Genomic DNA, 22,916 nt, shown 5'->3' on the forward strand with positions numbered 1-22,916 from the left:
ACAAAGGAAACAACTAATTCTTTCTCTCACAACTCATATTACTCTGAGTCCTACACTGCATTTATTATAAGTTGGGTGCGCCATGGCCTGTTTATCTAACACACAGCTCTGCCAGTGGGTCCAAAAGATGCAGTATGTGATGCCATCAATCTATGGGTCCAAAACAGCACTTCCGCGATGTTTGTGACACATATGATGGAAACAGAGCCACGGTATTTTTACCACTATGGTGTCACCTCCACCTGAAATTGATCCATGGTATCCCTCTAGGTTGTCACGGCACCTATTTCCTTTCCTACGGTCTACGTGCGGGTATAGATGATGATTTCTTACATTTATGCAGACTCACTGTTCTCTTTCCATTCTTGGCCTTTAGAGAGTTTTTCTTTGTGATCCCATTTCTGTATTTTGGATAGAGATTATGAAAGGGATGGATCGTTTGAAGCGATAAGGTTAGTGTGGACAAGCACAAATGGACGGCCACCGAAGAATGAACCTGGTGATTTGTGGTTGCTCATCCAATTAGAACACATGCACATCACGTAAGTTGAAAAGATGCAAAAGAACACGCACAAGAAAGAAAGGAAGATATGCACATCAACTTAACAGTATATAAACATGAGCAGACTGCACTGTATCTGCGTCGCATTGCGATATAGGCATGGACGCCTCGTCGCCTTTTGCATCGTTGCACTCACCCTTGCTCTTCCTCGCCCTGCTTGTTCCGATCTTCGTCTCTTTCCTCCTCGTCTTCGCCAAGAAGCCTGGTCCATCCCGCGACAATGGCGGCGCGCGTCTGCCTCCGTCGCCGTGGGGCCTTCCCGTCCTCGGCCACCTCCCTCTTCTCGGTTCCCTGCCGCACCGGAAGCTCCGGTCCCTGGCCGAGGCGCACGGCCCCGTCATGCTCCTGCGCCTCGGCGGCGTGCCCACCGTCGTGGCCTCCTCAGCGGACACGGCGCTGGAGGTCATGAAGACCCACGACCTGGCCTTCGCGAGCCGCCCCGCGGTGCGCATGGCGGAGCGCCTCCTGTACGGCCGCGACATGGCCTTCGCCCCCTACGGCCAGTACTGGCGGCAGGCGCGGCGCGTGTGCGTGCTCCACCTCCTCAGCGCCCGCCGCGTGGCCTCCTTCCGCCGCGTCCGGGAGCAGGAGGCCGGCGCCCTGGTCGATCGTGTCCGGCGCGCTGCCTGCTCCTCGCGGCCCGAGGGTAACGTCGTGAACCTGACCGACGAGCTCATATCCTACACCAGCTCCGTGATCTCGCGGGCTGCGTTCGGGGACGAAGGGGGGTACGGGATCGACGACGACCTGACGGAGGTGTTCGCCGTGTTCGAGGAGCTGCTCGGGACGGCCACGGTGGGGGAGTTCGTCCCGTGGCTGGCGTGGGTGGATACGCTCATGGGGCTGGACGCCAAGGTGGCACGGGCGCGCAAGGTGATGGACGGGCTTCTCGAGCGTGTCATCTCGGACCACCGCCAGCGGCGTCTCAGCGGAGGACGGCGGCTCGTTGGCGACGGAGAGGACGATCACCGGGACTTCGTGGACGTGCTGCTGGACGTCAGCGAGGACGATGGAGAAGACTCCGGAGGAGTCCGGTTCGACACGGTCGGCATCAAGGCCATCATCCTGGTACGCAACGTTGGCACCTGTACATGTGTAGTGTGTACTCGCATACAAATTTCGCCGTCAAGTCTACTCCCTCCGTTCAGAATTACTTGTCGCGAAGATACTTCCATTTTAGCATTTTCGGGGAGATACATACAGTAGATGCAGAGCATGTAGTCAAGGGAACAAGACGAAGATCAGCGGCGAGCGTACGGTAGCGATCAGCTCCACGCATGTGCGCGTACGACGGCCGTCCGGTGATGCAAACGTCGACGGCGCTCACAAGCGGTGGGCAGCGGCCGGCCGGTGTACGTATCCGGGTCCTGATCGCTACAAGTTAGCGACAAAAACGTCGAGCGCACAACGATCGTCGTTAGCGTATAGAGGTGCTTTCACAGCGGCCACCACGTGCTCGATGGCATGGCCATCGTAGCCAATATTGGTAGACACTGATGTTTTGGTTCTCGATCCAACGGGTGGCGTTTAGTGTTTTAGCGTCCGGACTGGCCAGAGACCAATCGATTGAAAATGAACTTTGAAGCCTGTCATCTTAAGATAGACACTCGGCACCTATTGATGCTTCTCCGGTGAGTCTGCGGTTGCTCCTTCCTTCAGTGGCACCTATTGCTTACTTCATCCGAAATTGACTGACGCAAAATCGATATTCATGTGGCTGACGTCCACCAAATTTGTTTAGCGTGTCACTCATGGCAAAACGATATAGGTTGGTTCTCCCGTTTCGTGCTTTCATGGTCTTTTTATTCTGCCTCGACGGCCGGAAACAAAGCAGCGGAAGTTACGAAAGTGCTCTTCTCAGCTCGAGCTCAAATGAGCTTGAATGAAGAGTAAAATCTGAATTTTTTTAATCTGAACTTTTTTTTATGGAACAGACATTGAGAAAAGTTTTCATGCGTGCAAAATTTCGTGATGAAATCACATTTGTGGAGCTGTGGGCAAAATAAAAAACTCCATGTTCCAACAATAGTCTTTTTTTAGCACTGATTTTTTTCCACACTTCTAGGAAAGTGATTTCATCACGAATTTTTGTATGCATGTAAAACATTTTTTCAATGTTCGTTGGAAAGGGAAAATCAGAACCGTTGAATTTATTTTGAAATTTTCGGATTTTACTGTTTACGTGAGATTATTTGAGCTCGAGCTCAGATAGTCTGAGTCCCGAAAGTTAACTATTTAGCTTCATCAGATCAATGAAATGAAATGCAGCTCTACGTCTTCATTTTGGTTTCCCAAAACCCTGTAACTTCATGTTCTTTCTACACGATTGATGTCGATGAAACAGGACATGTTCGCCGCTGCCACAGACACGACCCACACGACTCTGACATGGGCCGTGGCGGAGCTCATCAACAACCCATCCGAGATGCACAAGCTCCAGGCTGAGATCCGCGCGGCCGTCAATGGCGCCGGCCACGTCACCGAGGACCACCTCGAGAAGATGAGCTACCTGAGGGCCGTGATCAGGGAGACGCTCCGGCTGCACGCGCCCCTGCCGCTCCTCCTGCCCCGGGAGACGCTCGAGGACACGGAGCTGCTGGGCTACCGCGTCCCGGCGCGGACCCGCGTGGTGGTGAACGCGTGGGCCATCGGCCGCGACCCAGCGACGTGGGAGCGCGCCGAGGAGTTCGTCCCGGCGAGGTTCGCGGATGGCCCGGCGGAGTACGTGCTGGGGCAGGACTTCAGGTTCGTGCCGTTCGGCGCCGGAAGGAGGGGCTGCCCCGGCGTCGGCTTCGCCGTGCCGTCGATCGACCTGGCGCTCGCCAGCCTGCTGTACCATTTCGACTTGGAGCTGCCACCGGCGGCGGCGGCCGGGGCGTCGAAGCTGGACATGAGCGAGCTGTATGGGCTGTCCGTCCGGCTCAAGGCCACGCTGCATCTGGTTGCTAAGCCGTGGTCTCCTTGAGCTGCACCTGACTCTGTAGACGCGGCTTTGGGATTGGTTGAACTGCCAGAAACGATTTTCTATCATGCAGTTGTGTCTATTGGTGCTTACAGATTTGCGCCCAGTGTTGCGGTCAGTCTAGGTCGCACAGAATACTAGAGACCGTGCACCAAATTGCTACTGTATATGATTTGTATGCTAGTATTGTCGGTGGGCACTCCGCAATTCTTGCAACTTATCAATGCCTCAAGCGATCCTTTTACTAGCCCTATGGCAAGCTTGATGTGGACAATGTTGTGCCAATACGAGACTTGTCATCTTGTGAAACATGAGCACACGTCTCCCTCTTGGTAAGCTCCAGCTCTACCAATTCCGCAGATGCATGGCAAGATGGTGGTGAAGCTACATTGGCCTCCCTGATCCAAGGATAGCCTCTTTGTTGGCATTTTTTTTACCGGATTCAATAGCATCATTTAGTCGGATTTGTCAAAACTTCTTTGTTTTTTTAAGGAGGACTACCCCGGCCTATGTATCAGGATGATGCGTGCAACCATATATTATTAAAAATGTAAAATCCAGCAGCCGAATACCATCGACCCGAAAATAAATCGGAAAACAAGCCCTGAGGACGTATACCTCGCGACAGTGCCTCCCAGATAGCCACTAATCCCTATAATACAAGACACAATACAAACGAAAATACACAACTTTTAGGCTATGCTTTCAAGAAGGAATCGCTGCACATGCGCCGATGATGGCGAGTCCACCATAAGGTTGAACTCTGGATTCTCATCCCTAAAGCCAAGCTTCAGTCTACCACCTTCAGCAAGGACACGACGCAGTGCGTGACGACATAGTCTGATCAAAGATCTTGTGTTTCCACCGGAGTGCATAAACTCATCGCTGAAGCCGTCTGTACCATCCGCCCTTATCCGTCTACCGACACCTCGATAGCCGGATACCTCTGGAGGAGACAACGGAAGAAAAAGATGTCCCATACCGCCTGCCTTCCGATACTGTCGCACCACCTTTGACCCGACAGCAACAGGCCAAACATGACACCTCCGCCAGAGCCACCTTGCATCACCTGCCGCTAGCGGGCATGACTTGACGTCTCCATATAAGACCTCGTGTGTAGCATCCGCCGGTAGCGCATCCACCATCCACCGGTGGCTTCACCTGCCGGCGACAGGCACCGCCCGACAACTTCGAAAGAGACACATGTCGAGCCTTATCAAACCCGATCTGTTGATGGAAGGGACGTCCCATACCGCCACCAGCCTCAGAAGGCCGTCGCCACCTCGAGATCCAGACTCCGAATCGCCCACATGATCCCGGAGTCCGCCGTCGTTGATGAAGAGGGGCCGCCGCCCCGATTCCGGGTGCTACGGGGAGCACCCACCGTCGCGCCAGCGTTGTCGGTGCCCATACAATAGCAACCGCCACCGCGATCCCGCATCACGCGCAGTCGACGCCGGAGGAAGCTCCAACCCCCACGCGCGTCCTGCGATGTCCCCGGGTGCGGAATCCCAAGATCCGCCGCCACCGGCGCCTCCATGTGGACCCACTATCTGGCCTGTCATCCCCGGCGGAGGGGACGCTGCCGCCGCCATGTTCGAGTCCGGGCCGGAGTCGTTGACGCGTCCGCCAAGACCGGATCCGAGCCGGACTCCGCCGCCGCCACTGGCCACGCCCAGCCCCACCTCCATCCTCTGGCCATCTCACCCAGCATCACCACAAACGCCTCCAGCAGGAGCCACTGCGCCGCCATGGATCGAGGGCACATCCACGGATTTGGCGCCCTCGCCGCCGTATAGTCCGGGAAGGAGGAGCAGCCCTCCGCTGCCGTCGAATGCACGGGCTCTGCCGGGCGCTGTCCCCCGGCGGCGGCGGAGGGGAAGGAGGGATGGGATCGAGGCGGCTGGGGGCGGCGAGGGGGTGTTGGTTTCCTTCGACGAGCTGATTTGTTAAAAACCGATGCACGCTGAACACAAACCTATCATCCGTAATCCAATGACCAAATTGAGCGAGCGAATCAAAGTTTGGAGATGTATTTTTGTAAGAAAAAAGGTCTTTGTTTGGACCGATGAGTTTGTACCGTCCTCGTCAGCGTCAGGATGGTGCAAGTGCCAGATGCCAAAATGACCATCTAATGAAACATCCATTGCGACCTCTCAGATTTAGATGCCCTGTTCACAGAGGAGGAGGTTTGCGGTGCAATCTATGACCTCCCTAATGATAAGGCCCCGGGTCCGGATGGCTTCACTGGGGCTTTCTTCAAGGAATGCTGGGACATTGTCAAACCTGAAATTATGCAAGTGATCAACAATTTCTCTGCCCTTCGCGTCTCCAACCTTCATTGGCTCAACTCCGCTAACATTGCTCTCATTCCCAAAAAAGAGGGGCAGAGGACATATCCGACTTTAGGCCCATAAGTCTTATTCATACTGTTGCAAAGATCATTGCTAAGATGATGGCCACCCGCCTTGCTCTTCACATGCCCAACCTCGTTTCCAATACTCAAAGTGCTTTCATCAAGAAACGAAGTATCCATGATAACTTTATGTATGTCCGCAACTTGGCTCGATGGTTGCACCGCAACAAAACACCGTCCTTGCTCTTCAAGCTTGACATCAAGAAAGCCTTCGACTCTGTGAGATGGGATTATTTGATGGACTTGCTTCGTCACCACCAGTTTCCGAGCCGGTTTCGAGATTGGGTCTCCGCCCTCCTATCCACGGCCTCATCTAGAGTTTTGCTAAATGGTGTTGCTGGTGATCCAATTAAGCATGGCTGTGGTCTTCGACAAGGGGATCCTCTCTCCCCTTTGCTCTTTGTCCTCGCTATTGATCCGCTCCACCACATCCTAGCCAAGGCTACCGAGCAAGGGTTGTTGCATCCTCTTCGTGGCCGGCCCATCCGTGCATCCTTGTATGCGGATGATGCTGCTATCTTTGTGGCGCCCATCATGGATGATATTCACTGCTTGGCTTCGACTTTGAGCTCCTTTGGGGAGGTTACTGGCCTAGTCACCAACTGCGCCAAAAGCCTTGTGGCGCCCATTCGCTGTGGCAACATCGGCCTTGGCAACATTCTACAGGCCTTCCCGGCAGTCCGTACTACTTTCCCCATGCGATATCTTGGTCTTCCGTTGTCGGTCACAAGACTAAAGCGCATCCACTTTCAGTATTTGGAGGACAAGGTGGCAGGCAAGCTTCTGCCTTGGTCGGCAATGCATGTGGCTACGCCGGGGCGCATTATTTTGGTCAAGGCCGTGCTCACTGCCATTGCCATTTACCACCTCACGCCTCTAGATCTTCCGGTTGAAGTGATGAAGAAGATCGATAGCCTGCGACGTGCCTACCTTTGGGCGGGCTGTGATAAGGTGACCGGCGGAAAATGTAAGGTTAATTGGGATCTCGTCTGCAAGCCCAAGATTTATGGTGGACTGGGAGTGCTCAACCTCCAAAAATTTGCAGCCGCCCTACGCTTGCGTTGGCTCTGGCATGAATGGGATGAACCACTTAAGACTTGGTGTGGCTCTGGAACACCTTGCACTAGCAACGATAAAGATCTCTTCGCGGCTGCTACACGGATGTGCATTGGAGATGGAAACAAAGCTAAGTTTTGGGAATCTCCATGGTTGGACGGCCTCCGGCCTAAAGATATTGCGCCAAAGATTTTTGAGCTGTCAAAAAAGAAAACATGCTTGGTCAGGAAAGCTCTTGACAACAACCTTTGGGTCCGCCAAATTGACACTTGGCAGGGGCTAACCTTGGACCATATTCAACAATTTGCAACACTTTGGGAGATGCTTGCAGATGTAAACCTCAACCAGGGTAGCCAAGACACAATATCTTGGAAGTTCACCAACAGTGGCGAGTACTCCGCCTCCTCGGCTTACATGGTGCAGTTTGTCGGTCTCTCATTTTGCCCAATGAATGCTACAATCTGGAAGATGTGGGCTCCTCCGAAGTGTAAATTTTTGCTTGGTTGATCTTCCAAAATCGTGTTTGGACAACCAATCGTTTGCTGCGCTGAGGTTGGCCAAACTGTAATTTGTGCCCTCTCTGCAAGCAAGTGCAAGAATCTGCTACTCACCTCCTATTGAAATGTAGGTTCACTGTCCAGATTTGGACTGAAATTTGCACTTGGCTTGGCATTCTTGACTCCTCACCAATGATTTGGCGTCATGAAGACTCAGTTAAAGATTGGTGGCTTAAGGCGGTTAGTGGGGGAGGTGACCACAGGAAGGCCACCGCCTCCTTGATGATGCTTGTCTCATGGGAAATTTGGAAGGAGCGCAACGCAAGAATTTTTCAGAATGTCTCCGCTCCGACCTCTATTGTTATCGCGAAAATCAAGGAGGAGGCTCATCTTTGGACTTTGGCAGGAGCGAAGCAGCTTAGTATTGTTATGTCACGAGAGTAGACCTTTTCGTTTTTGCCGCCCTGTGACTTATGTCTAAACCTTCTTCTTAATCAATGAAAATGGCAAGTCTTTTGCCTTGTTTCAAAAAAAAAAATTGTCAAGCAACAACATCTTATCTTTATTTAGCTGCATTTTGCGTGCGGTACTCCTGAACTTCTAAAGGTCGTGGTCATGTCTAGTGTGATGTGAGATATGTTTGGCTATGTCCAATCAGCTAATAAACTAAACACAGTTCTCAGTTGTTTTGGTTACTTCCAGTGTGTACAGTGTGCAATCCTTTTGCTACAGACCTGTGTGTTTTGGACTAATGACTTAACGCGTACACGTTTGCGTGGTCTCGAACTCTCTCGTATAGGCTTTCATATTATTTTATAAGGGTGCGATTAAGCATAACATGTAGAAAAGAAAAATGAAAAACTAAAATGAAAAATCTGCACAAATCATGTAAGATTCCACATATATAGCATCGACCGAAAATTTTAGCAGTCCCCATTTTATAAATAAAGACACATGACTGTGATGAAAAGATCCACCTAAAGCATCTACAGCCTGCGGCTCAGCCTCATACGCCTGGCCGGGCAGCCCGGTCACATTTTTTTACCTAGTCGGACGCCTGCACATATCTTCATGTAAGATTCCACATATATAGCATCGACCGAGACTTTTAGCAGTCCCCATTTTATAAATAAAGACACATGGCCGTGATGAAAAGATCCACTTAAAGCATCTACAGCCTGCGGCTCAAACCCGCCTCATACGTCTGGGCGGGCAGCCTGATCACGTTTTTTTACCTAGTCGGACGCCTCAAACGGGTCTCAAACATCTGGGCTGGCCGGCACCCCATATCCAGCCCAAATATGGGACGGATACGAGCGCGCCCGTCGGACTGATGAAGGGGGCCCATGCGAAAACGTCCTCAAACCCGACAGTCCGAAACTCGTCTCTTCTGTCGGACCGGTGGCGCCGTGTGGCGCAGCTCCGGCGGGCCACGTAGTGCATTGCCCGACTATTTAAGTCGATCGGCGGCACCGAAACCCTACCATCCATCCATATTTTCCTCCTCCTGTCCGTCGTCACCGCCACTTTCTACTCCACCCGCCTGCCTAGTAGCCATGCCCCCCGCCGCCGGGTAAGGAGCGAGCCATTTCTGTTGCCGGAGCGCGGACTCGAGCCCCTTGAGCAGGTCCAGGCTAGGAGCGAAGCTCGGATCGTCGCGGGACTACCTCCGGATGCAGTGGATCCGAAGGAGAGTTGGAGGAGGAGGAGGAGGAGGTGGAGGAGGACGACGAGGAGGAGGAGGACTTTGAGGAGGAGGGGGGTGAGCCGGAGGAGGAGGATGTGGGGGGTGCTGACGACGGGGATCTGCAGGCGGAATAGCAGGCCATCCTCGATTCTTTCGGGTCGGAGTCGGCTGCGGAGGCAAGACGCCATCGCAGGAGATGGAGGCGCAAGAGACCGCAGAGGAGGCAGAGGTCTTCACGTACATGGATGAGGTCGAGCAGGAGGAGGATGAGCTGGAGCACTCCTACCGGCCCGTCCAACGGCGCTCGGCACCGTCGTCCTGGACATCTCCAACAACGAAGAGTAGCTAGGATAGTATGTAGATGTAGCACGTAGGATATCTTTTACATGCTTTGTATGGATATAAGGGATGAGATATGAGTGGAGCGGATACAAAGTGACTAATTTGAAGCGTGTTGATCAGTGCCCGCAGAACCGCCCAGATATGTCCGCGGGTGTTTGAAAGGCGGATTTGCAAATCACTCTGCGTGCCTAGATGTCGCCGGAGAGGGTCATCTGCCCTCTCGCTCCAGCCCGAGAACGGCCGATCTTGATCCTGCTGGGCTGGGGCAGGACTACTGGTATTCATTTGACAATTTGCCATTTCTCTGGAAAGGTCACGCTCGCTACCAAGTTTCAACGTTGTCGTTTCTGTTGATATCTTTTGTTGAAATCTGCGGTGGAAAATTAAGATATAGGCGTCATTTAAACAATTAGATATATGACTACACTGCTGTTTTATTTGAATTATTGCGGGATGATACGCGGTTACAGCACCAGCGGCAGCACGTGCCAAATGACAAAAGGACCACCACCCTGATAAAACTATCCATATATCGTGGCCGTTGCCGCGCAGCAGCAACATATTACGTGGCTGCATTTAGCGTGCGGTACAGGTGAACTTCTGAAGACGATCCAGTCTATATCTTACGTAGCCTATCTTGGAGGATTCTACAGAAAACAAAAATATAGGACTCGCATCAACTACATAAGCAGACTCAGAGAGGGTGCAGGTGCGCTTGCGTCGCTACACTACAGAGGCTGAGGCATGGACGTCTCGTCACTCTCTGCTCTCTTGCGCTCGTCGCCATTATTCCTCCTCCTCGCCCTGCTGGTGCCAATCTTCTCCTCCCTGTTCCTCCTCTCTGCCAAGAAGAAGCTCTCCACGTCCTGCGCCGATGGCAGCCAGCGGCTGCCTCCGTCGCCGCCGGGTTTTCCCGTCCTCGGCCACCTGCCCCTTCTTGGCTCCCTGCCGCACCGGACGCTCCGGTCGCTGGCCGAGGCGCACGGCCCGGTCATGCTCCTGCACCTCGGCCGCGTGCCCACCGTCGTGGCCTCCTCCGCGGCCGCGGCGCAGGAGGTCATGAAGACTCGCGACCTGGCCTTCGCGAGCCGCGCCCAGATACGCATGGCCGAGCGGCTCCTCTACGGCCGCGACATGGTGCTGGCGCCCTACGGCGAGTACTGGCGCCAGGCGCGCCGCGTCTGCGTGGTCCACCTCCTCAACCACCGCCGCATCCTGTCCTTCCGCCGCGTCCGGGAGCAGGAGGTCGCCGCCCTGCTCGACGGCGTCCGCCGCCGCTCGCTTCACCCGCCGGGCGTACTGAACCTCAGCGACATGCTCACCTCCTACTCCAACGCCGTCATCAAGCGGGCCGCGTTCGGCGACGGGGAGTACGGGATCGACGGCGACGACGGGGGTGAGAAGCTGCGGAAGGTGCTGGACGACTTCGAGGAGCTGCTGGGGACGCCCACGGTGGGGGAGTTCGTGCCGTGGCTGGCATGGGTGGACACGCTCACGGGGCTGAAGGCCAGGGCCACGCGCACGTTCGAGGCGCTGGATGGGTTGCTCGAGCGGGTCATCGCGGACCACCGCAAGCGGCGTCTAGACGGCGGGTCAGTGGTGGGCGACGGCGAGGACGATCGGCGGGACTTCGTGGACGTGCTCTTGGACGTGAGCGAGACGGGAGAGGAGGCCGGCGGAATCCGGTTCGACGTGGTCAGCATCAAGGCCATTATGCTGGTACGTTGTTCGCATTCGTGCGTGTATTTTGTATGGGAGCACCTATTTTGGGGAAAAAAAATAGCGGTAGTCAATTTTCTGGAGCGTCCAATCAGCATCCAACGGTCAGGATCATGCTGTCACTGTTCTTCTTCTTCTTCTTCCCCTGTGCTCTTCCTCCCGAGCGGCGAGCGCCACGGACTTGCCCTGCCCAAGTCACTTGCCTCCACCCGCCCGCAGTAGGCAGGCAGTGCCTCACGCCGCCTCGCTGCCGGCCCTCCCCTCAACCACCGGCCCCCCTCCCCACTGTCATGGTTGCCGACGTCGTGACTATCCCTCAAAAGCCTTCGAGCATCCGATTTTCCGGTGATCCGTCAACCTGCTTCCTCGCCTCCACCTCGGACGTTGCAGCTTGCTGCCGCTTGTAGTGTCGTCCCCGTCTCGCCAGGTCAACACTTGTCGCGTTCGCCGCTCCTCACTTTGTTACCATCTTTTGGCCCTGCCCTGAAATCGAGTAACAACAAAAGTAACGACAAAGAAATTTTCAGGCATCTTAGTTTTAAAATACTCCCCTCCGTTTTGAAATAGATGACTCTTTATACTAACTTTATATTAAAGTTAGTATGAAATTGAGTCATCTATACTTTAAAATGGAGGGAGTAAGTGTTACTGATTTATTACAGCTTTAGTATAAAGTTATACTAAATCAACGACATTTATTTAGGGACGAAGAAAGTATTAATTAACAACCGTATGCTTTTACAGCTATAGTACAAGTTTGCAACGATCAGCACGAGGCTGTACAGGGACGTAGGAAAAACCGGGTTTGCTGATTAATTAGCTCTCATCCAAATTACAAGTCGATTGATGCGCAAACTGTTCAGAGCTACAGGGAGCGCTGACCCTGATCATCTTCCCTTCCCTTGTCGGTGGACGGTGGATGATGACGTGAAGGCTGCATGCTTGTCGTCTACCCGGGGGCGGTTATCTGCATCAAATGGTGTGCCATACGATGCCAATAGTACTTATCCACTTGCCTACAGCTCTTAGCGTCATTTTCCCTTCTAATACTACAATAGTGCTTAGCACTTGGCATTCGGCACTCGGCAGATGGTTACCTGTTGTTTGGTATCCAGCCTCTACTCTCTCTGCTACAAACAGCTATTCAGGATCGAAACACTTTTCCCGAAGTGTCAATTTGAATCCTCAATTGTTTGAATTGTGTAATCTTCCATTATGGAGATTGGTAACTTAACTTAAAGCAATTTGATTGTAGTTCAATTCTTGACGATCATAGGTAGTAAGTTCATATTCTTGTCACTGATAAACAACTTGCTTACTAACTCCGAAATTGATATTGTAATTAAGCAATTGTTTTCTTTTAACTTTCTTTTCAAATATACATTCCACAATGGGGTCGGACATACGTGAACACATACTTCACAAGCAATACATTTATCAAATTCAAAGTGGATTCGCCTTTGGAAACGATCTGCCGTAGTTGACGGTGGCAGAAGAGGGCCAACTAAACTTTGGGTATGAAAAAAATAATACAATTAATGGCCAAAAGTAAAATCAGAAGAAGTATTGAATATAATAATAAAATATGGAAAATGAGGATGTACTCCTGTTAGTGTTTACTCCATTTTCTTTTATATACCACCTAGATGGACCAATTATACATATTTATTATTATTTCTTTACTTCATTAAATATTTTTAGATGGCGCAAAGTTAGTTCTAGGGATAATTCCATTTAGAGTAGTTGTAGTAGCCGGCATGAGTTATGTCGGATCGCCCAACAGACACGACCCCCCCCCCCCTACACACATACAAGAATAGAAGAGTTTACAAGACATTACAAACGATCACAAATAAGAACAAACATTGTAACTCTCAAAAACCTCCCAAGCTAATCTATTATATGCACTTTCTCTCCCACTTTGGCACCAGTGACACAAAAAACGAAGAAAGAAGGCAATTGCCAACTAAAGGACTAATAAGAGCTTGAGACCACATGAGTTTGCTCCTCGCAGGACATTGCATTTGCCACTTGCAGCTAGTTATTTGATCCTTAGATGACTTATGCTGGACTGTGTGAGACCTCGACCGAGCTCCATGAAGAGAAGACTAATAAGAGCTTGAGACCACATGAGTTTGCTCCTCGCATGACACTAGATTTGCCACTTGCAGCTAGTTATTTGATCCTTAGATGACTTATGTTGGAGTGTGTGAGACCTCGGTTAAGCTCCATGAAGAGAAGCACTTGATTCATCTAAGCTTAAACTTGAAGCACTTGACTCCTTTGTTTCTTCTTTTCTTTCCACCTTCACTTCTTCATAATTTTTGTATTCATCCTTTTTAGCAGCACAAATTCTTGGGCATGAGCTTCATCTTGTTCCCTTTCTCTAGCGCCCCTCCTATCAAATTCTTGGATCTGATCTGTATGTTCTCTTCTTGATCTTCTGCTTCTTCTTCTCGAGGTTTCTCCCATTTTTGCATAAGGATTATATTTCAAGGCTTTCTTCATATCCTATTATCTTTCCTCAACTTCTCTTGAAGATGTATTTTCGGAAAGGGGAATACCCCTGCCTCTGCATCAAGCAATGCACATAGGCAATTTATTAAATGTGAAATATGTCCAAGTCACCGAGTACGAAAAGAAGTAAAATGAAACAAGGCCACATCCGGCTGATAACGATATTACATAGCCCATACACTTAATCTATTACTGGCCCGCCAACCAAACTGGTGAAACAAACCCTCTGCAACCAATTTCAGACAGTTGCACAGAAAGGCCATAAGCACCCACGCGTCAAGATGTATTGATTGATGTCATAGCTCTGAAGATGACCTGCAAAAAAAATTAGGAATAGATGATCTGTTAAAAACACACTCATTCTGGCAATTCCAGATTGCAAAAGGAATGACAAAAACTCTCGAACGTATTTGGTTTTTTAGTTTCGGTGAATACCATCCAATCAGTTCCCAAACAAATTTGGTATACATGTTGGTACAGATAAATTGTAAACAAGGTAAATTATGCGCGAAGTCAGGGTAGTGAACGTGCATAGCAAAAATAAATGACGAACTGTTTCCTCTTGAACACAAAAACAATTTTTTTGTGTACCATGTCAATTATGTTTTGCAAGATTACCTTTGGTAAAAACTACCTCTCTTGCAAGAATCACATGAACATTTTAATTTGAGAAGGGATTTTTGTTTTTCAAATATGCTTCCTGCAAAAAATATGCCCAGTTAAAGATATAAACCTCTGTCAAATTTTTAATTAAAAAAAGAGCTTGATTTTCTAAGACGAGATCAATCTTTTCCTTGTTCCTCTTTGGGATTTCCATTTCTGGAGTTTGAACATGGGAAGAAGTACCTTCGCACATAGGTATTGGCCCTGCTTTTTTGCTTTTCTTGAGGATAGTATTGGCCCGGCTGATATGCAAGAGTAGTTGCACATATAATGATATAAGTCGTAAAATGTTATACAAATAGTTTGAGCGACTTTAAGCGCGCTTATGTGTAACTAAATTGATATTCATTGGATCAAGGAATAGCTAGCAAATCTGTCATATAAATCTGTCGAAGTACAACCTGACCCTGCTGGACATGATTACACAGGATATGTTTGCCGCCGCGACAGACACAACCTACACGACAATGGAGTGGACCATGGCGGAGCTCATCAACCACCCGCGCGTGATGCAGAAGCTCCAGGACGAGATCCGCGCGGCCGTCAATGGCGCCAGCCACGTCACGGGGGACCACCTCGGCACGCTGCGGTACCTGAGGGCCGTGATCAGGGAGACACTCCGGCTGCACGCGCCCCTGCCGCTCCTCTTGCCCCGGGAGACGCTCGAGGACACGGAGCTGCTGGGCTACCGCGTCCCGGCACGGACGCGCATGGTGATCAACGCCTGGGCCATCGGCCGGGACCCGGAGACGTGGGAGCGCGCTGAGGAGTTTGTGCCGGAGCGGTTCGTGGACGATCCGGCGGACTATGGGGCTGGGCATGACGACTTCAGGGCCGTGCCGTTCGGCGCCGGGAGGAGGGGGTGCCCCGGGGTCGGGTTCGCCGTGCCGTCCATGGAGCTGGCGCTGGCGAGCCTGCTGCACCATTTCGACTGGGAGCCGCCGCTGGCGGCCGGCGGGGCAGCGTCGAAGCTGGACTTGAGCGAGCTGTTTGGGATATCAGTGCGACTCAAGACGGCGCTGCATGTGGTTGCTAAGCCGTGGTCTCCTTGAGCGGCGCGCGCGGCTTGCTTGAAGATGTACTGCTATACCTTCCATACTGGTGGTTGTTGTGTCTTTCTTGTATGTACTCCCTCCATTCCTAAATATAAGTTTTTGGAGAGATTTCACTAAGAACCACATACGGATGTATGTAGATGCATTTTAGAGTGTAGATTCACTCATTTGCTCCGTATGTAGTCCATAGTGAAATCTCTACAAAGACTTATATTTAGAAACGGAAGGAGTACTATATACTGCTTTAAATGTATTACTAGATCATGTAGGCGCGTGTTGCCGCGTCCGTCCATTAAAATTGTAGAATGTCAAGAACTGATAAACATATATTTTGATTTACACATAGCATATACCGACCATGTCAAAATAGAGTCGTCCAACTTCTTCCGAGATCACAACAAAAACTTTTGCACAAGTCACATAGTGAACTTAGATAACTAAGTGTATCTACAGCCGGACGCTTCAAACTCTCCTCAAACGTCCGGATGGCCAGCCCGGTCATCGACTGCTCACGATTTTTCGACACAACGGACGCCTCGAACGGGCCTCAAACTCTCGGGCTGACCAGCACCCCTCACATTCAGCCAGAATATGGGGCAGATATGGGGCGTCCGGGCAAGCCCGCCACGTCGGACATGGCCCATGCTGGCCCACTCGATCCCACATATATTCATCCCCATCCGCTCGCCGCAGCAAACCCTAGCCACTTTACTCCACTCCCCTCCGCTAGCCGAACTCACCTCCGACGGTTTCCGGCCTTCTCCGGCATGGCAGGCAACAGATCGGACTTCGACCAGTCCGGATCCGTCAACTGGGGTGTCATCCCGTGCGGGTTGGAGGAGGCAATGGCAGTCCGCATTGCACTGCGTCGCTCCCGGGAGGACAGCGCCCAGCCGACGGACGGATTTGTCCGCCGCGACTCCATAGTGTCGGCTTACCGGGCGCTCGGGTCCTCTGGGGTTGGATCCTTGCGGTCCCGGTAGCCGGAACACCTCTCCTTCCCCATCACTAGCCGGGCAGACTATAAGTGCCGATGGGGCCCGTATCATGGTAGAAATGGCGGCGGCGGAGGCGGCTAATGCGGGGCGCGGGCGGCCGCAGAGGAGGAAGCCATCCGTGTCCGCATTGTGAAGAAACGGCGGCGGAGGAACACGCATGCCCTCACCCGAGAGCAGAATCAGGAGGTCCGTGCCATGGCCGAACTGCCATCGAAGGAGGAGAAGACGGACAATGATGGCGAGGACAGCTCCGACGACGAGCAGATCCGGCTCGATCCGTCTGCGCATTTGACCGGTACTTCCGCGAGAAGGACGACAAGGGCGCCGAGAAGGGTAAGGGCAGCCGTGGATGAACTCCACTATAGCCAAACATGCCAAATTTTGGTAGTCCGATGGCATGTTTAGTTAGTAGTGATATAGTAGTCGGATTGTGCTTCAACGTAGTTGCATGAGGTCGATCCGGGGGCGGTTTATCCGGTCATTATTCTTCTCATCCGGGGAGCAGATGAGGTTGAAGTCACCTCCCATGACAACAGGGAGGAGGGAGGCGGAGACCTTCTGCTGCAGCTCCGCGAGGAAGGCCGGGGAGCGCCGGTGGTCTGCCGGGCCATAAACAATTGACATTGAGACTGAATGCCAAATGATGTCTGGATAGTCAAATCGGGGTGAAGTTCACCAAAGAGAAACTGAGAGGGACTGCTACCTCCTTCATGAGCGGCCCTGAGGGGTAAATGATGACCTCTGAAAACCCACAAGTGTAGGGGATCGCAACAATTTTCGAGGGTAGAGTATTCAACCCAAATTTATTGAATCGACACGAGGGGAGCCAAAGAATATTCTCAAGTATTAGCAGTTGAGTTGTCAATTCAACCACACCTGGATAACTTAATATCCGTAGCAAAGTATTTAGTAGCAAAGTAGTATGGAAGTAACGTTACAGTGGCAAAAGTAATAGTAGCAGTTTTGTAGTAATTGTAACAGTAGCAACGGTAAAGTAACTAAGCAAAGAGCAATATGTGAAAAGCTCGTAGGCATTGGATCAGTGATGGATAATTATGTCGGATGTGATTCCTCATGTAATAGTTATAACATAGGATGACCCAGAATAGGTTCAGATCTGAAATCATGGCACTCGGGCCCTAAGCATAGCAAAGTCATAGCAACATCAATCTTAGAACATAGTGGATACTAGGGATCAAACCCTAACAAAACTAACTCGATTACATGGTAAATCTCATCCAACCCATCACCATCCAGCAAGCCTACGATGGAATTACTCACGCACGATGGTGAGCATCATGAAATTGGTGATGGAGGATGGTTGATGATGACAATGGCGACGGATTCCCTTATCCGGAGCCCCGAACGGACTCCAGATCAGCCCTCCCGAGAGAGTTTAGGGCTTGGCAGCGGCTCCATATCGTCAAACGCGATGAATCCTTCTCTCCGATTTTTTTCTCCGCGAACGTGAATATATGGAGTTGGAGTTGAGGTCGGTGGAGCTCCAGGAGGCCCACGAGGCAGGGAGGCACGCCCTAGGGGGGACGCGCCCCCACCCTCATGGACAGGGTGTGGGCCCCGTAGTGCTGATTCTTTCGCCAATATTTTTTATTAAATCCAAAAAGTTGCTCTGTAGATTTTTAGGTCATTCCGAGAACTTTTATTTCTTCACAAAAATAACACCATGGCGGTTCTGCTGAAAACAACGCCAGTCCGGGTTAGTTCCATTCAAATCATGCAAGTTAGAGTCCAAAACAAGGGCAAAAGTGTTTGGAAAAATAGGTACGATGGAGACGTATCAACTCCCCCAAGCTTAAACCTTTGCTTGTCCTCAAGCAATTCAGTTGACAAACTGAAACTGATAAAGAAAAACTTTTAAATACTCTGTTTGGTCTTGTTGTTGCAAATATGTAAAGCCAACATTCAAGTTTTCAGCAAAGATTATGAACTAATCATATTCACAATAACATTTAGGTCTCATGTTTACTCATATCAATGACATAATCAACTAGCAAGCAATAATAATAAATCTCGGATGACAATACTTTCTCAAAACAATCATAATATGATATAACAACATGGTATCTTGCTAGCCCTTTCTGAGACCGCAAAACATAAATGCAGAGCACCTCTGAAGATCAAGGACTGACTAGACATTGTAATTCATGGTAAAAGAGATCCAGTCATAGTCATATTCAATATAAATTAATAGTAATGGATGCAAATGACAGCGGTGCTCCCCAACTGGTGCTTTTTAATAAGAGGATGATGACTCAACATAAAAGTAAATAGATAGGCCCTTCGCAGAGGGAAGCAGGGATTTGTAGAGGTGCCAGAGCTCGATTTTGAAATAGAGATAAATAATATTTTGAGCAGTATACTTTCATTGTCAACATAATAACCAAGAGATCTCGATATCTTCCATGCTACACACATTATAGGCGGTTCCCAAACAGAATTGTAAAGTTTATACTCCTCCACCACCAACAAGCATCAATCCATGGCTTGCCCAAAACAACGGGTGCCTCCAACTAGCAACAATCCTGTGGGAGTTTTGTGTGCATTTATTTTGATTTGAGCATGGGACTGGGCATCCTGGTTACCAGCCATTTTCTCGTGAGTGAGGAGTGGAGTCCACTCCTCTTGAGAATAACCCGCCTAACATGGAAGATACAGACATCCCTAGTTGATACATGAGCTGTTCGAGCATACAAAACAGAATTTCATTTGAAGGTTTGGAGTTTGGCACATACAAATTTACTTGGAACGACAGGTAGATACCTCATATAGGAAGGTATGGTGGACTCATATGGCATGACTTTGGGGTTTATGGATTTGGATGCACAAGCAGTATTTCCGCTTAGTACAAGTGAAGGCTAGAAAGAGACCGGGAAGCGACCAACTAGAGAGCGACAACAGCCATGAACATGCATTAAAATTAATAGACATTGAGTGCAAGCATGAGTAGGATATAATCCAGCATGAACATAAATATCGTGAAGGCTATGTTGGTTTTGTTTCAACTACATGCGTGAACATATGCCAAGTCAAGTCACTCGAATCATTCAAAGGAGGATACCATCCTATCATACCACATCACAACCATTTTAATAGCATGTTGCCACGCAAGGTAAACCATTATAAACTCCTAGCTAATTAAGCATGGCATAAGCAACTATAATCTCTAATTGTCATTGCAAACATGTTTATTCACAATAGGTTGAACGAGGAACGATGAACTAATCATATTTACACAAGATAGGTCGAGTTCATACCAGCTTTTGTCATCTCAATCAGTCCATCATATATCGTCATTATTGCCTTTCACTTGCACGACCGAACAATGTGAATAATAATAATAGTGCACGTGCATTGGACTCAGCTGAAATCTGCAAGCATTCAATTCAAGGGAGAAGACAAGGTAATATGGGCTCTTGGTTAAATCAACAATAATGCATATGAGAGCCACTCAACATTTTCATCATGGTCTTCTCCTCTCGACTCGCGAAGAAAAGAAAAGAAATAAAACTATTTACACGGGAAAGCTCCCAACGAGCAAAAGAAGAACGAGAAATCTTTTTGAGTTTTCTTTTAATTACTACTATAGGCATGGAAAGTAAACTAGCTTAAAGGCTATAACTAATTTTTTGGTTTTTCTTAAGGTTATTCAAACACACAGGAAGAAAGCAAGAAAAGGAAATAAACTAGCATGGATAGTACAAGGAAAAAGTATGAGCACCGACAACTAGAATGAGTGTGTGAATATGAATGTAATGTCGGTGAGAAATACGTACTCCCCCAAGCTTAGGCTTTTGGCCTAAGTTGGTTTATGCCCATGCATCAAAGCCGATCGATTGGATGAACAGTGAGCGTTGCGGGAGGGGGGGGTGGATGAACAGTGAGCGGTGGCGTTGCCTCTAGATGAACAGGACCCCGTGGTGTGGAGGGTTGGATGAATAGTAGAAGGTGGAGGGGTGCTCGTGGGGGGTGGTTGAACAGTAGCCGGTGGAGTAGCGCGTGGTGGAGGCTGGATGAACAGGAGCCCGTGGAGGCTAGAGGAGGTCGACGGTAGCCCGTGGAGGCTGGAGGAGGTCGACGGTGAAGATGAACAGTATCCCGTGGAGTCCTGTTTTGTGGTACGCCACACCCCTCTCGATGAACAGGACCTCCGTTTCGACCGTAGCGCTCCAACACAAGTCTGTTTTGTCCGTTTTGCGGTACGCCACACCCCTCCCGATCAACAGGACCCCCGTTTCGACCATAGGAGGTCCGTTTCGTCCGTTTTGCGGTACGCCACACCCCTCCCGATCAACAGGACCCCCGTTTCGACCGTAGGAGGTCTATTTCCTCTGTTTTGCGGTACGCCAGACCCCTCCCGATCAACAGGCCCCCCGTTTCAAACGTGGCCGGTCGAACACAAGGCCGTTTCCTGTTCTGCGGTACGCTAGGCCTCGTTTCCATCGCCTGTTTCGTCCAAGCCCTCCCGATGAACACGACCACGCATTCCGTTCCGACCCATCCGGTTGGCTCCCCATGAACACGACGACGATGTTGTTTCTCCGTTCCGACCCAGCCATGTACACGAGCCCTGGCCGTACGTATGCGCGAGTAGGCGCTCGAGACCCTGCCCGTATGTATGTACGTGACCGTATTTTCTTTCTTGCACCCTGGCCGTTGTACGTACATGTACATGCTATGTGCGCGCCTCTACTACGACACGTGCGCGCCTCTACATCGACCAGTATATATGTACGTACACGTTCGCGACCAGAATGACAACGCTACGTACGCTTCGACTAGGTGGGTCCCGACTGTCAGGCACTTCCTTGCGTGCGAAGATGTAGCTCATGGATCCCAGCAGTGAAGGGGGCGAATCGTTTTGTGTTTTTTTGCCCGGACGCACTTTCTTGCGTGCGAAGGTGTAGCTGCTGGGTCCCAGCAGTCAGGGGGGCGAATCGTTTTTTTTTTGCCCGGACGCACTTCCTTGCGTGCGAAGGTGTAGCTGGTGGGTCCCAGCAGTCAGGGGGTGAATCATTTTTTTCGGACGCACTTCCTTGCGTGCGAAGATGTAGCTGATGGGTCCCAGCAGCAGGGGGCGAATTGTTTTTTTTCGGACGCACTTCCTTGCGTGCGAAGATGTAGCTCGTGGGTCCCAGCAGTTAGGGGGCGAATCATTTTTTTTTTGCAAAATACGGTGGACCGTTTGGTGGGTCCCCGCTGTCAGGTGGAGGAATAATTATTTTGCGTGTAATAAGGAGGCACTTCCTTGCGGCTGTCGTGGACCCAGCTGTCAGCCTCTCCACGTACAGTCCACGTTCGATGGAAGTAATTCCTTGACCACGTTAACCACTTCGCCCGAGAGCACCACGGCGGTGGACGACGGCGAGGCCTAGGAAGGGGACGACGCGGAGCCGGAGAAGACGCGGCAGTGGATGCACACGCAGAGAGGAGTACGAGGGTTCACTTGTTCGGTTGCGCTGCCGTCAACGCAGAATAACAGGGGGTGTGGGTGAGTGGAGGGATGGCCTGGCCAGCGGTGGGAGTAGTTGGGGGCGGTGAGGCCTCCGCGACAGCACAACTGGCAACGGGAGGCAGGAGCAGGCGGCACGACCGACACTGCTTTGGGTGGCTGGAGCAAGAAGACCAGAGGTTGAAGAAGCACGACGGCCGTTGGATGGACATCGTACGGTCACTGCAGCTAGAATCGTTTATATTGACCAAGTTGACAAAGCCGTTGGTACGTCAACTTAGTACGCCCACATGTCAGCTTCCGAAACGGTGCGCCCCAGATGTCAGGGGGAGGAATCATTTTTTAGGCGGGTGAAGCTAGAATATCCGAGATTGAAGAAGCAGCACGGCATCCGTTGGATGGACATCCAACGGCCACTGCTGCTAGAACCGTGTGTTGACTATAAGTTGACAAAGCCTTGCATACACGTCAACTCTGTTTTTTTAGGGACGCGTCAACTTAGTAAGGCCAGAAGTGTGTGGCAGAGAACTTATAGCCCATTTGAGATTTGTAAGAATGTGTAGCCATTTTTGAATTCTAATGGAATTTACTACAGCCCATTTACAGTTTGTTAAAAGTACAACCCATTTCAACCAACCGTTCAAAACAGAATTCAATAAAATTTCCCACATTTTGATGGGATCCGAAATATTTTTATCCCGAAATTTCTAGTCAAATTAAATACAATTTCAATATAAATTTATCTTACGTAAAAATCCAACGAAACATTGCGCTCGCAACAATTAATGAAATTAAAATTTTCAATATCCAAAAATAATATTTTATAAAGTAATCATGTGTTTGGTGCATTTTTTTATAGTTACTGCCCAGTTTTTATAATTACATCTCATTTATTATTTCTTCAAGCCCATTTTCTTGTTAAGCCTAATGCATCCCTCCTAGGAAATATTTGCAGCCTAGCGGGGTGGAGAA

At 50.3% G+C, this 22,916-nt stretch overlaps 2 protein-coding genes across 2 annotated transcripts; both read left to right on the forward strand.

Moving 5' to 3' along the window:
* The first annotated feature begins 625 nt into the window (after positions 1-625).
* Positions 626-3,835, forward strand: LOC123069344 (cytochrome P450 71A1). The gene is made up of 2 exons (XM_044492175.1): positions 626-1,630; positions 2,907-3,835. Exons 1-2 carry the CDS (start codon positions 662-664, stop codon positions 3,525-3,527), a joined length of 1,590 nt encoding a protein of 529 aa, XP_044348110.1. The 5' UTR covers positions 626-661; the 3' UTR covers positions 3,528-3,835.
* A 6,305-nt stretch (positions 3,836-10,140) lies between these two features.
* LOC123069345 (cytochrome P450 71A1) lies at positions 10,141-15,817 on the forward strand. Its single transcript, XM_044492176.1, has 2 exons — positions 10,141-11,241; positions 14,850-15,817. The coding sequence occupies exons 1-2, from the start codon at positions 10,267-10,269 to the stop codon at positions 15,471-15,473; spliced, it is 1,599 nt and encodes a 532-aa protein (XP_044348111.1). The 5' UTR covers positions 10,141-10,266; the 3' UTR covers positions 15,474-15,817.
* The last annotated feature ends 7,099 nt before the right edge of the window (positions 15,818-22,916 follow it).

This window comes from Triticum aestivum, chromosome 3B (genome assembly GCF_018294505.1).
Source record: "Triticum aestivum cultivar Chinese Spring chromosome 3B, IWGSC CS RefSeq v2.1, whole genome shotgun sequence".
In the NCBI taxonomy this organism is placed as follows: Eukaryota; Viridiplantae; Streptophyta; class Magnoliopsida; order Poales; family Poaceae; genus Triticum; species Triticum aestivum.

Coding starts and splice junctions, on each gene's coding strand:
- LOC123069344 (XM_044492175.1), top strand. CDS start 662: ATGGACGCCTCGTCGCCTTTTGCATCGTTGCACTCACCCTTGCTCTTC. Junction 1,631..2,906: donor GCATCAAGGCCATCATCCTG/GTACGCAACGTT, acceptor TCGATGAAACAG/GACATGTTCGCCGCTGCCAC.
- LOC123069345 (XM_044492176.1), top strand. CDS start 10,267: ATGGACGTCTCGTCACTCTCTGCTCTCTTGCGCTCGTCGCCATTATTC. Junction 11,242..14,849: donor GCATCAAGGCCATTATGCTG/GTACGTTGTTCG, acceptor ATGATTACACAG/GATATGTTTGCCGCCGCGAC.